The sequence below is a fragment of the Diadema setosum genome, chromosome 2, assembly GCF_964275005.1.
Source record: "Diadema setosum chromosome 2, eeDiaSeto1, whole genome shotgun sequence".
Classification (NCBI taxonomy): domain Eukaryota; kingdom Metazoa; phylum Echinodermata; class Echinoidea; order Diadematoida; family Diadematidae; genus Diadema; species Diadema setosum.
Window position 1 is genome coordinate 27,064,225 of NC_092686.1, and position 14,246 is coordinate 27,078,470.

A 14,246-nucleotide genomic window follows, 5' to 3' on the forward strand; every position below is an offset into this window, starting at 1 on the left:
ATTTTACCATTTATCCCCTACTCAAGTCAATAACTGGGACAGGAGATATATTTTTCCCTTCATTTTTCATTTTCCCAATTTTGCTGGGGCAAGGGGGAAGGCAGAATTAGGGAGGAAGTAACAAATGCGTATGGGTTTTTTTTTTTTTTTTTTTTTTTTTTTTTGCTGTTACAAGCTTCCAAGATATGCCTGATCCAGATGACAACATTGTTTTATAGAGATGTCATACATGCAACCATGTTCACTCTTCTATTTTTGTTCAATTTACACATCCCCCTTTTGTTTTATGCACATGTTTTATGCTCATAATAAATATGTGCTTGTGTTTCAGATATGAAACAAAATATCTGTTAATGTCGGTTCGCTGTAATGTTCCATAGTAACTCAGCTTATAAATTTCATACCATGACTTCGTCAGGTGTTTGGGCAAAAGAGAGCGAAAAAAACATCTACGACTTATTCCTGGCCCTCTAAAAAAATGGGATTCCCTTGAGCAAAACAAGCCATATCTGGTTGCACGCATATGCGTGCCAGAGACGCTTGAGCCTTGGTTCCCTTTCCTTCTACATGAGGTTGCATCTTTTGAGCTGGCCTTCCCATGTCACAGTTGATAATTCATGCCATTCACAAGGCCGAACATTCAAGAGTCTCCTTGCATTGCACCGGCTGCGGCTATAGTTGAAACGGCTGCCGACTCCTCTGAAATGGATCGAAAGCACCCGGCCTGTGCCGTTTTGACTACGGGTACATAACATGCAATGCATATCAGCAGGGGAGCGGCGCAGGACGTACATTTTGTGTGTCATACATTACCCATTAAAACATCTCGGCAACCAGTCATTCTGGCAAACATTTTTTTCCTCACTTTTTTGTTGTTGTTGTTGTTGTTGTTGTACTTGCATCCTGTCTCATTTTTTTTTTCTTATTTCTATGCACCCGGGAATAAATGATGAGATCATAGTGCAATATCCAGCCTATTGCATCCATTAGTTTATCAGGCACACAATCCGCTCTACCGTTGAGAAAATAATGCATTGAAAGCTTACTGTGCAGCATAGTCAAATCCATGATGACTGCAAAAACACTTGTCAGTGTCTGAAACCAGCTTTAATCATACACGAAGGGAGCAGATATTACTGGTACTGGACTAAAGGAGCCCATAAGAGGTGTATTTCTGCAAAATCTGGGACAAAAAAAAAGGGAACACAATGAGGTGTTGATGCTGGCAAATTCTGAAATGGGTATCCAGAGGGGTGCAAATCTTGTGGAGCTGTGTGAAAAAAAAAAATGACCAAAGTCAAGAAACTGGAGTGAAACCAAGCCTGGAAAGAGAAAGAGAGAGAAAAAAAGGGAAACTCTTTCTCGAAAGATTGGGAAAGATTATAGCTGGCACCATGACTGTACGGACACTCATGTAAAGCTAACTGTAACATCACATCCGGAAATGTATAAATAAAAATTAAAAAAAAACACACATCAAAGAGTGGTTCCAATAATCTTTGATATCAATGCTCAGTGCGCTAGAATCTAATTCTATCTCTACGTTTCATATAAAATGACAATTTGTCCCACTGTTCCAACAACAACGACAATAACATTTCTTGACATAACTCTTTGTACACTTGTTGTCAATAAATGGAAGAGCCGGGTTTCCACATTAGATAATAAAATATTTGACATACTTGATGATAAATACTCGTGTTTCTGCTCACCACAACAGATAAGTGAATGCATTAACAAGCACTCGTCAGCATACTCCATTACAATCACAATGGTAATAATGATATCTGTGATAGTGGATTAGCAAAGATATATTGTGAAGAAAATTAACTATAATAACAACTTAGATAGATGTAGGTACCAAATCAATATGTAAGCAACATCGCTCTACTGGCAACAAAATATACCATCAGTAAGTACGTACATACACTTTATCTGTACATCCCATAGTGAAAGTAGAGCAGAAAAAAAAAATCACACTGTACAAGGATATTTACAACTCGTGATATATGATTTCATATGAAATTGAAGTAAAAATACATTCATATATATATATTTGTATGTATGGTAATTCTTTAGTACGTACATTCAGAGCACAGGTTTGTACACAGAAGCATCTGTAACCACATATGGGGACTAGCATTTGTCATATCATGTGGTAATAGAAACGGAGGGTTATTACCTACGACAATGTGAATGTCATGAGATAGGATGTGCGCCAATTCTTTCAAATCGATGTGGTTCAATGTAGATAATCAAACTGTGCCCTGCCAGAGTGCAGGTAACATTTACATGATATACAATGACAAATAGGGGAATATGACATTTTATGTGGTCCCCCCTGCCGTGGCATCAAACTCTACACAAGCGCTTTGGTGACACCTGATAAATATAATTTACCTCCACCACTCACCGCACCTTGCTCGACTACAAATGTACGTGATGTGTTGGTGATGCAAGTTGCTGCTAGTAAGTGTACCGTAAATTTTGCATAGTGCAAAAACAAAACCAAAAACACCTGACACATTGCTCAGACTTTGCTATAGATGTGCTCAAGTCAGTCGAAGTTAAACCCTTCATAACAAAAAGGAAAAAAGGTAATACTTTCCTTTGACTACTCTATACATAATACACCTTTCTACATCACCAACAGACTGAGTAATTTGACTTGATTCACATACTTGCTGCATAGTTTAACTTACAGCATGAAATGCTGAATGACTAAAGATTGTTGCACAGATGATGACATGAAGATGTCAACGATAATGTTAGGATATCCTAATGAGGTATAAAACCCTAGCGACAAAAAAAAAAAGTGTTAAACATATCTTCCTTTACTTTGCAATTAACTACCATTGAGGTTTAATATGATAAATGATAAATAGGTATAGATGTGCAATATATCTTTCCAGTCATGAACTACTTTTTTTCCTTACATAATCCCACAAGATTACAGGTTTATGTCGAGATCACCTACCGAACTCGCACAATAAGTGGCATTAAGATATAAACATACAGGTACCTGGATCTGATATTCTCTGATAGAACATTACCCGACACAAAGTGTGACATCATTCGTGAAGTCTCTTAGAATGAAGAGCAAGATATGATAATCGCACACAAAAAACAAATGTCTTGTCTTCATTCAGATATAAGGCAACAGAGGACAGAAATCAAAAAATCAAAAATTAAAGTGGAAAAGACTCTGCGAAGCCGTTCCCTTGCACTATGCCTTCCCGTTACACCCGTCCTTTTTCTACGTCAATATCATACATTAAAGCAGACACATAGCTCCTTGTCACAGCTACATCAGTAAAATGGGGAAATCCAGTAAAGAATTGACAGAGAAATGGAAACAGAAACACCGCTGGGTGAGGTGATGTAGAAAATTCATTCAGTTTTACTAAAGAATCATTGTTATGCTTTTTTAAAAGACAAGAAACAACCAACGCACAATTCTTGGTGTGGACATCAATCCCAAAGCATTCTTGTTTGGGGTTTCAATCTGACTACTTAATCTCTTCTTTTTTTGTTTTTGTTTCTTTTTTTTTTTTGCTAACAATCACAACAAAAAGAAGCTCGATGATAAAAGGAATTAAAATCATTTTTATTGCCAAACGAATTGCTGCAAATGCCCTGCACACACACTTAAAATAAATAGACACATATATAACTCAGTGCAAGTTATCCTCTACCTGTACTTTACTCTCTTTAACACTATATCTCAATCAAATCTAGAACAGTGCAAATCAGAATTCTGGGATTGTTATACACAAATTTCTGAATTATCCAAAAAAAAAGGATTCCACAAGATATTGGAAGTAGACAAATTTTACACATTTTAATCAAACTGTATTGGGCAGATCGTAACTCAGAGATGTACACCATTTAGTATTTGACTTCAAATTTGAAATTTACTCCCTAGCATTTATTAAGAAACATTATCTTAATTTCTCAATTACAGGGCATTGCGTACACAAACTTTGCTTGGAACTGAACAGATAAGTGCATAGCTTTCACAAATTCTTGATGAGAACCTTGTTCAGTCTCTGTCCATGTGCGACTTAAAATTAAAGGGCTATTAGCATATAAAAAATATCTGAGCTTTGTCGTGAAATCAAAGGCACAAGGGATTTTAACGGGCAGGTTGAAAATTACACCAGTGTAGCTGCAAAGGCAGAGAAGCAGAACGATTAATATCTATGTACAATAAAACACACACACGCACACTGCATCCTACATTTGTCCGCTTGTTTGATAGAACACATTTGGAAAAGCATATCGTAAAATCATTCGGAAAAAACAATAGAGTGAAACTCTCCTAAAAAAGAAAAAAAAAAAAATAAGGAAGAAAACAACACACAATTGCAATATTACACACTTACATACTACAAACAGATTCCTTGACTGGCTATGCTGATATCCCTGTATGAAGATCATGATTTCATAACGTAAAACCGCCATGTGCACATTATCATAGTACTTTGTTAAAGTTATACCCCAGTATACCTGGGTTTTTGTTGTTTATACAGGCTATGATAGCCAAAGAGCCATTGAGTATACAAGAGAAGACTTTTGTCTGCCTTTTACTAACATCTTTTGTTTGCTAAGCATTTCGTACGCTCGGTTGGCATGACAACACTTGTGGTATTAGCGGAGGATGGGGGTGGCTCTAGTAGCCCCACTCTCTGCTATAAGGCAGATACCTGTACCACGTTGGAGCTGCCCGCACTGCCCTGCGGGCTCCCGCGGCTTCCCCTGGGGCTCCCTCTACTGCCCTGGGGACTGGAGCTGGCACTGACTGTGGTGTGGATCGACTCCGTGTCGATGGCCGTGGTCGGGGTGGGTAGTGTCGAAACGATTGCCGTGGTCACGTTCGTCGTGTTGCAGTTCATCTCGGGTAGCACGCTGAGAGTCAGGTCTTCACGCTTGGGTGGGCTGGCGTTGGTTGGCGAAGGCTTTCGATGCGCATGGGTCTCATTGACCCTTACCTCTTTGAGGTTATTCTCCTCATCCTCGGTGCCTGCCGCCTCATAACGGTGGCCCTGGGCCCATCTTGAGCAGCATCCAGTAGTCTGATTAGTCTTAGCTGTGGAATATTCAGACCAAATCAATTTATCTATTATCGTAATGTATACAACGTGGTAAGCAAGGGTCATCTCTATCTCATTATAAATTTTGCTTTCCTTTTAAAATATCAGTAATATCAAGTGCCTGTCTAATACCAGTCAACCAAGAAGATAAACATGATCATGTGATAGCGGACTATTTGTTATTCTCTCCCACTGCCAGAAATCTTGAGGATGTTCTCTCACGCATAACATTCTTTTGTGTGCACAAATTGCAAAACGTACTGAACAATATGTTACTGACATTTTAAGCATTAAAAGAATGCACAGTAAACAATGCCTAAAATTGAGCAAGAAATAATTGACAAGACGTGAGAAAATATGCCGTGATGAAGTGGATTGTACTGATACTGGTTACCAACAGCACTCATGAGGTGTGAAAGCTGTACCATGCAGTGTTGGGGGTTTGTGGTGATGCTACAAAAATGGCCACTACAGAATATTCAAGCCAAAGGTATCCACCCCAAAAGTACTTTGACAAACCCATATAATGCAACAGATGATGAAATATATTGTTAGGAATATACAGTAAACTCTTCCTTCAAGGTTTTGAAATATCATTGTGGGGATATTACAAGTACCTTAACTTCATTGAGTGAGTAACAACAACTAAAGATAGCAAAATAGAAGTCTTTGGGTGAAATGTTCTTGTATGATCCCTCCCCACCACCAGTCAACATCTGTGTAATTCATATAAGGCCAGGCAATATTTATGTCCTGAAGTGGCACATGGCACTAACTACAAGTGTTTCAGAGAGGCTGACGTGTGCCCCTTTGACACTCAAACTCAGAGTAATGCTCTAGCATTTTCCCTCTGTTCCATACTATGTAGGACTACTGGCAAAGTTGGAAATTACTGTGACGTCTCATTTCATATCTTTTTACAGAACTGTTTATCTCATCAAAAGAAAACAAACTGTTTGTGATCTACTGTGCCATCATTATCATATATCTTAATATTACAAATTCATTACCAGCAAGAATGCATCATGCAGACGTTACATAACATACATGCAAACATAAAACTTGATAACCAGAGCACAGACAATTATTGTTTGGGCTGTCTAAGCTTCAGTAACACTGGTCCATCTGTACTTCTTTGGTAACAAAAAACAAAACAAAAAAAAAACCTTAAACATTACGGATTTGTTCAAATTCTCCTGGTCCACTGGTCAATTATTCAGAAAATATTAGCATTCAGACAATAGATCTCAGAATCATTTCACATAATGGGCATTAAAGCAAAAACAAATTGAATTTCCCTATTTCTTTCAGTTTTTACAAAGTTGCATTTATAGCTGAATTTCCTGATATGGTGTATGTAAGCCATAATGCAAGTGGTCCTTTTACAGCATTTGGAGAATGGTATTTAATTGTATACAGGTAGCAGCCTCATTTACATAATATTCTCAGAAAAACAGTGTATAGAAACTAGAAAAGCACTCCGAGAGCGCAGACCTCTGCCAAGCAGTTACTTTCCACTAATGATCTTGCTCTTCCACAGAGATAAGTGATTTTCACCCACTGAAAAATCGCCCGATTTCCCAATATAGAAGCCTTTGTTACGTCATAAACCCTCAGATGTGCAGCGCGCCTCTCCCCAGCAGAAACTAGAGCATGCACTTTAGTGCGCGCATGCAAACCTCAAATACGCGCAGCCTGAACTCCCAAGTTCATTGACCCTACCTGCCAAAATATCAAAATCCTTCATAAATTCCCCCAAAATTCTTGAATCACTACCAAAAGTTATTCGTTTGTTACTTGTGTCATTCTCAACCTTTCCTGCAAGTTTCATCCCAATCCGTTAACTACTTTTTGAGTTATTTTGCACACGGAACCAACGGAACCAACCAACGGAAACGAAAACATAACCTCCTCCCTTGGCGGAGGTAATAAGGCTCAGCATGGAATGTGTCTATATATTTAGCCATAACATCATTGCACATTGTCGTCTTGTTTTTTTTTTTTTGGATATTGACTTCTCCCAAACTTGGCCATGACATGAGAAAGACAAAACCACTCGGGTGTAGCGAAGCGTTGGGCCACATTGACAGCTATTTATGGAACATCTATGCCAATCAGGAAAGAAAACACAGAGGCACATGTGGCAATCAGCATCAACGGAGCATTTGATGAATCATGCCAGACATTTCATAGCATTTAACTAAAGTAAAATTAAAAAAATATTGGTAGTCAGGTCAGTTACCTTACAGAGTGGACCCTTCTTTCTCATGAAAATGGCATACATGGTCAAGAGAAGAAAATAAAAGGGAGAAGAAATTGAAGGAGCATTTTCTTCCTCACTGCCAATGGCGAATAGAATTTGGACTAATCTCAAGTAATGATGCTCTGAAGGGGGAAGTGCTTTATCATAACATCCAGATCTGGACATTGGTGGAAACTGGGAAATCTGTCAATAAGGGCAAATAATAAGGACAGCTCCCACCCAATTCTTCTTTTGTTAATTTTGACTAAGTAGGTAACCAGTAGGTAACCATCTGCTAAAGAAATGCCCTCCCTCCCCCCCCCCCTTCCAGGAAAAAAAGCAACAAAAAGAAACAACATAAAACATGGGCCCATGATGGGCCTGGAACTGACCTCCTTGCGTAGTTGACATTGCTGAAGGACTTGGACTGATTTGGCCGCTGCCAGACTGCATAGAGCGAGAAAAGGGGATTCCATTGTAGGTGTACTCAGTCTCCACATATTGGCGATTCTGAAAGATACAAGCAGATTAAAAAAAAAAATATTAGAACACATATTTGCTCACGTCATAGCTGGTGTCACAAAGTGCAGTCACTAAATAGGTGACATGACAATCTCCCCCCCCCCTTTTATTTCCCTATACTACCATCAAGGGGCTTTTTCTCATAATTTATACACCAACATAACAATCATATATAAGCAACATGGAGCTCACATGAAAGACAATTTCTTATTTAGCCTCATGATACACTAACAATGAACAATAGAACTTATATCACAAGAGAAAATAAAAGATACATGTGTATATATACATGTGTGTATATATATATATATATATATTCTTTATAAGCTGTTACTTCTACTTTTGTGAATCACTGTTGGACCGTGAATTTAACAACATACAAAAATGTTGCAGTGCGCCCTTTGGCAATAGCGCACTTAAGATAGCCTCAATGCCAATTCACCAAAACAACATCTCACGAAAAAGGTCTGTGACTTCCTAATTTGCAAAAATGTCTGTATGTGAAAATAACAGCTTACACAGTATCTATCTATCTATCTATCTATCTATCTATCTATCTATCTATCTTTCCAAACCAGAAATATGTGGTTTAGGAGACTTGATGGGCCAATTGTGGCCAATTCATACGGGAGATATCTTTGATGTCACTCCCCCTCACGTCAACTGCTTGTTGGATCAGGGTTAGACCATCATCGCTTGGACGATACACGAGGCAAAAGTGAATGCAGGTTTACACTTTCAGAGGATGCATTTTTGATGATCTTTTGACAGCATCTCATGGACCAATAAAATATGATCCTCTCTTTTGTCCCGACCACGTAATGAATGCAACTGCACAAGCAGAAAGCGCGAGGTATTGGGGGAGAGAAAAATGGATTAACATCTCTTGTTGTTGGAACGTATTCATCACAGGTCGACAATACATCATCGGTTTGCCATAGATGTTCGGGTGCGTTAATTCCCCCGTAGGATTACGGCGGTTTCATTAGGGGATGAATGAGCAGTCCAGACACGCTCCCATAGTTCCAGCCAGTGAGAAGTCTCAGTGGAGTCTCTCCGCTTGGCGATGCACTACGCGGTCATCGCCACCGAACCATGGCCCTGAGTCTATATAGCTGTCAGAGAGGGAACCAGCGGCGGTGCAATTTTTGAAGCTCTGGGAGCAAAGACTTTCCCCACTATGCTCATGAAAATTTACTGCACTACCCCAAAACAAAATCACACAATTTGTCTGCAATTTGTGGAAATTGGAATCTCTACATGTCCTTGGAATCGTTGAAAATGTTTCATGAATATATGGTTTATCTGGATAATATTAATGCTCTGTTATTGGTTTTAATGGAGCAGTCACTCACATAGATGGTATCCCACACTATCTTCACATCCAAAATTGTTCTATGCTGACACTCACGGATGGCCATTCCAAATGGAGTACTGCAGGGGGGCATTTCATGAAGCATTTTTTTTTTCTGACATTATTGTTATAAGATACTAAAATCCTTGCATCTTATTGGCTGAGAGCAAATTTGTCTGACAAATTTGTCAGATAAAATGCTTCATGAAATGCCTCCCAAGAGTAATTTGTGCACACACAATTTAGATCTTTCTGAAAATTAAATGGCAAAAATGATCAAGCTACTATAGAAGATTGTCATCTCTGATTCTGGGGAAATATGGGTAAATGTTTGTTTCATTTTGTTTTGTTGATGTGTTTGTTTGATCATTTGCACCAGGCTGAGACAAGACTGAGAGTCTCAAGTCAATATCAACAGACGCCTTTTTTTTTCCACCAGGGCTCATGACTAAACCCATCAACAACTGAAGTCACCTACAGGAGATCGTCATGTCAGGGTAGATACAATTACTATTTCAATGTAAAGAATGTCTGTCATGACTGAGTGAACACACAAGATGAAAACTGCCATTGGTAAATCCTCCATGGCTTCTGAATGGCTATCTGCAATATTCATGCAAAGTGCCTGTCACAATTTGTTTTCCCCACAGAGCCAACTCTTCCACTCTCCAACTGTTTCCATAAATGTAACAAATTTGACAGCCAGGCTGCTTCCTAATGGCAAATAGAAGACATTAAATGGAAGAAGAAAAAGAAAAACCTACGATGAGGCTTGTGCTGACAAAATTCCAGCTGATACAGACTAACATACACATAGACACAGGGGACTGCTAATTTGAGCTGCTGTGCATATGGCCATCTCATGCCGGCGGGGTGGCATGAAACACCGCACTGATGCTGATTTGCCCTTTATTCCCATCATCCCATTACTTGTAAAATGCACCAACCTGTTCAAACAGAACGCAAAGGTGTATCGCCGGCACCTCATCACCTCATATTTATGACGTCTGGCCTGGTGCACCATGGCCGCATGCCAGCGCCCAAGCATCAATCTTCATGTACCCGCCCCCAACCCTCCTCAACCTCCTCCTCCTCCTCCTCTTCCTCCTCCTGTTCTTCCTCCTCCTCCACTACTTTCACCACGCACAATCCCAGGTTATGAGTGTGACGATTTGGCGGCGTCAATTATGCACGGTACTGGGGGCCCACCTAATGTTCAGTCGGGCACACAGATAATTTCGGGAAATGGGTTGCGATCAGCCCGCTGCTCCTGCCGAGATTTTGTTTGGCAAACCCTAGCTGTACTCCTATCAATACTATTGATCGCGTCAGCCTAGAATTCATTCCCCCCATCTCCGCTCTCTGGCCTCCTCAGCCCCACCCCCCTCTCATGTTTTCCCTACAGCATGGTTCATCAGAGAGCCATTCTGGACACATCATTTGGTTTGAGAAGATGATTTGCACTCGTTTGCTCTAATGTGGTGTCGGAGGGCTCATGTCACGACACGAATAGAGCAAATGAACTGCACCAAGTCACGGGTCCTGTGTTTGCAATGCTGTGTCACAATCTAGTCCACATTGTACTAACCTCTGCTAAAATTTTGTGGATATTGCATGTCAATTCTGACTGATCACATGGATGGATTGGAATTTGCAACAGCAATTTACTGAAAACAAAGTTCCATGAGTGCTGTTATTAAATTACCCTCTGTCCCCATGATTCTAAGCATTAATATATTTCTCCAGTTTGGGCATTTGTGCAAAAAGCAGGTCTCCCGATCTGTGACTATTTCAGTGACATTGCATTTGACAATACATTACCATAATTGACACTGTTCTAATTACCAGTAAAATCATTTTTCTCTTAAGCTGTGTCTCATTTCTTGCTTCCATCTTAAAGACAAAACCAAATGTAGCGCAACAGATTGTACATAGAAGTTGTAAGCTTCAAAGTCTCCAACATATGTTATGGCAATATGTTTGATATGTGTTTCATATGAAAAACCGCCATTTACTGAAAATGCTCAATAAGTACTAAAAAAAAGACATGAATTGCTTCAAATGATTCACTGCACATATTTCAAATGCTATGAAAATTGAAAAAGGCAAACTTTTAAATGACAAAGCCAAACAAATCTACTGCCAGGGACAATGCAACTTCAACAGCATCTGTGTCACATGGCACATCAAAAGTCTAACTCTTCCATTTTTTAAAGGCAATAACTAGAATTATCTGTGTTCTGCTCAAGCAAATGTTCATGTCTACGAGCTTTACTTTTCTTGCTGTTGCCACAGATGTAACAGTCAAATAGAAACAATGCCTTGAGATGATTTGTCTAGCTTGAGATGATTTGTCTCGTGGTAACCTACCCACTGTACTTTGAGCCTAAGAAGCCGTGGGCAAACACAACAGAACGTGGGGCCCCCATGCGTACTGTGACATGAGGGCTGATGAAGTGTGGCTGAGGAACGAATACAAGGACTTTGTTGTTGATATCCATTTCACTCTCTCAACTGCCATTGTGAAATGCAAATATATTTTGATCCTCTTTCTCCCTTACTTTCTCTCTCCCTGTCTCTCCTCACCACATTCATTTGCATTTCCTACTTGGATTTAAGTTGCTAAAGACGTGGGGGCCAACCGCTCACCAGAAGGGGGAAGCGAGTTTAGGCAAGGAGAGAAAGATGCCACAAACCCCCTCACAACAAGCTTTCATCGCTGACACAAGTGTGCGCACATCAACAGTTGGCATTAATATACCAGGCTATCAATCTCACGCTCACTCTGCCTTCATTACCAGATGTGCGGGCGAGGGTTTTGCATAAATCCCAACAAGACACATCCCCCCCCCCTTAATCAGGATGTTGTAGATTGAGTTTAGCAGTGAAGTGACTAAGTTCATATCTAATCCTGATGAAAACATAAGCTGCTGTATCTATTCAGCTAAGGTCAATAACTGCACTCTATGTATGTTGTAATGCAACAGAACATATATACATATTTTTACATATAGATCTACATCACTTTTTTTTTTCAAATTAACTTTCTATGAATATTAAAGGGGTAAAACACTAACTGACTGAAGGTTTATAGTTGGCTTTCGGCTGCATCCAAGTCCGCTTTATGTCATGCACAGCTTTGTTTCCCTTTAACTACAGCCAAGATCAGCAATGTGAGCTTTGCATTGCAGGATGAGGCCACCTCAGTGGCGGCAAGCACTACAGGGAATTCAGTAGATGGGACCAATACCAAGAAGGTGTGCAGCCTGCAGTGTGCATTACAGTGATGGCTCATCTTCAGAGGAAATTCAATATTTGCCATGGATCCACTCATGAGCACTGGAGACATTTGTTGAAGTTCTTAAGGAGAATCTGCCAGTGAGACGAGGAGAAAAAAAAATGGCTGCCGACAATAATGGCCGACAAGTTTGCGTCTGTTCTGAACGAACACAAACCACTGGCAGGCTCCAGTTATCGGCACGGCCGGGCATGAAATTCAATCATATCTCGAGCTATTTTTGGAATCAAATCAATTGGAGGCATCGACTTAAAGAAATGAGAAAGAATTATACCTGGCAGGTACATCTCGTTTCACCCCAGTAGAGGATGCATTACATCTGGTGCCAGCTATAAATAGCAGGTATTATCACAGTGATTTGGGGTTGGACTGGTTAAGAGTTTAACGGGGGGGGGGGGGGGGGGGGTAGACGGGCAGGAAAAGTTAACCCATGGGTGACAGGTGGTATTTGTCTTTGCTGGGACATTCATGATGAGCTAAAGCCCTCCTGTGTATATGTTCTCTTCTTATGAGCTCAATTTGTGTGTAACGTATGAGTCATACGGCAGCGGTTCTCCATGACATATATGCTCAAAAGTGATTTAAGTAAAAACCCTAAATAACAATCAGCAATGACAAGTGTCAAATTTGAGCTTCACATGTTGACACACTATGATACATGACAAAATACTAGCGCCGTGATTTGTCCCTCAAAACCCTGAATTCTGATGCTCCACTGCAATCATGTGAAACCTACAGTAATGATCAAATTATCTCTCATCAGACAGTCAGTGAAGTATAGCTGTGATTTGGGATAGATTTCTCAAAGATTGATTTACAGACACACTCACGCATACACAAAAATCATCTTCCTAGTCTATAGCTGTATCAGTTGAAAAGCCAAACAGATGTGAATCTCACAGCTGTGTTTGTAATTACACACTACAGTTTTTCACATAGATGCTCCCAGCAGGGTTGACTGCAACATGATATAGGACATAGTTTGCCTGGATCCTCTTCGTCACAGCGAGAGAGGACTCCGTGTCTGTGACAGACATGTTTGTGCCTGATAGGATATGAGAACAACCGTGATGTTTTGACATTTGATTCCAGCGGGTAGCAGTTTGGAATACAATAGATTCCTGACAGTTGGGGTGTGCACAGGAACTAGTGGGGATACGTGAAGACATGAGCGCATGCTTGCTTGCCTGTGGGCAGGTGTAAACAGGCACGCAGATAGTACGCGGGTTAGTACACCATGTGTACGCAAGGACACCTCAGGAATAAACGCCCCACTCCCTCCTACACATATACAATCACTTCAGCGACCTGCTGTCTGCATGATTGGGTGCGAAGTGATGAGACGATGTGGGGATGAGGCATATTCCATGTTTGTTTAATCTTCACAGCCTCAAGACAGCTCTCTTTTTTTTTTTTGGCCAGTGTGTATAAACACCGTGCTGTCACCACACTCGTTTGTCCATGTCTGCGGCGCTGATTGTCGCGACGCGTGTGTCTTTCAAGAAAGGCGGCATTGCACGCCAACTGAAGACTTGGAAGATGAATTGAGTGAAGGCAGAGGTCAAAAAAAAAAAGAAAGACACAAGGAGAAAGAGGAGAATGGGGAAAATCAGGAAAGATTAATATCAAGGGGAAATGAAACAGAATAAGGATATGATACATATACACATAATACCTATACCCATATGCATCATATACATATATTTATACATGAATAATATGTATACACATATATGT

General features: G+C 40.1%; 1 protein-coding gene across 1 annotated transcript in view; it reads right to left on the reverse strand.

The window, feature by feature from the left end:
* Positions 1–4,524: 4,524 nt before the first annotated feature.
* The window catches only part of LOC140241373 (potassium voltage-gated channel protein Shal-like), a 106,730-nt gene continuing 97,008 nt past the window's right edge, over positions 4,525–14,246 (reverse strand). Inside the window, exons 5-6 of the mRNA XM_072321107.1 lie at positions 7,728–7,845; positions 4,525–5,089 (exon numbers count right to left, since the gene is read on the reverse strand). Coding sequence (XP_072177208.1) covers positions 4,692–5,089; positions 7,728–7,845 — 516 coding nt within the window. The 3' untranslated portion in view covers positions 4,525–4,691. The remainder of the gene's footprint in view (positions 5,090–7,727; positions 7,846–14,246) is intronic.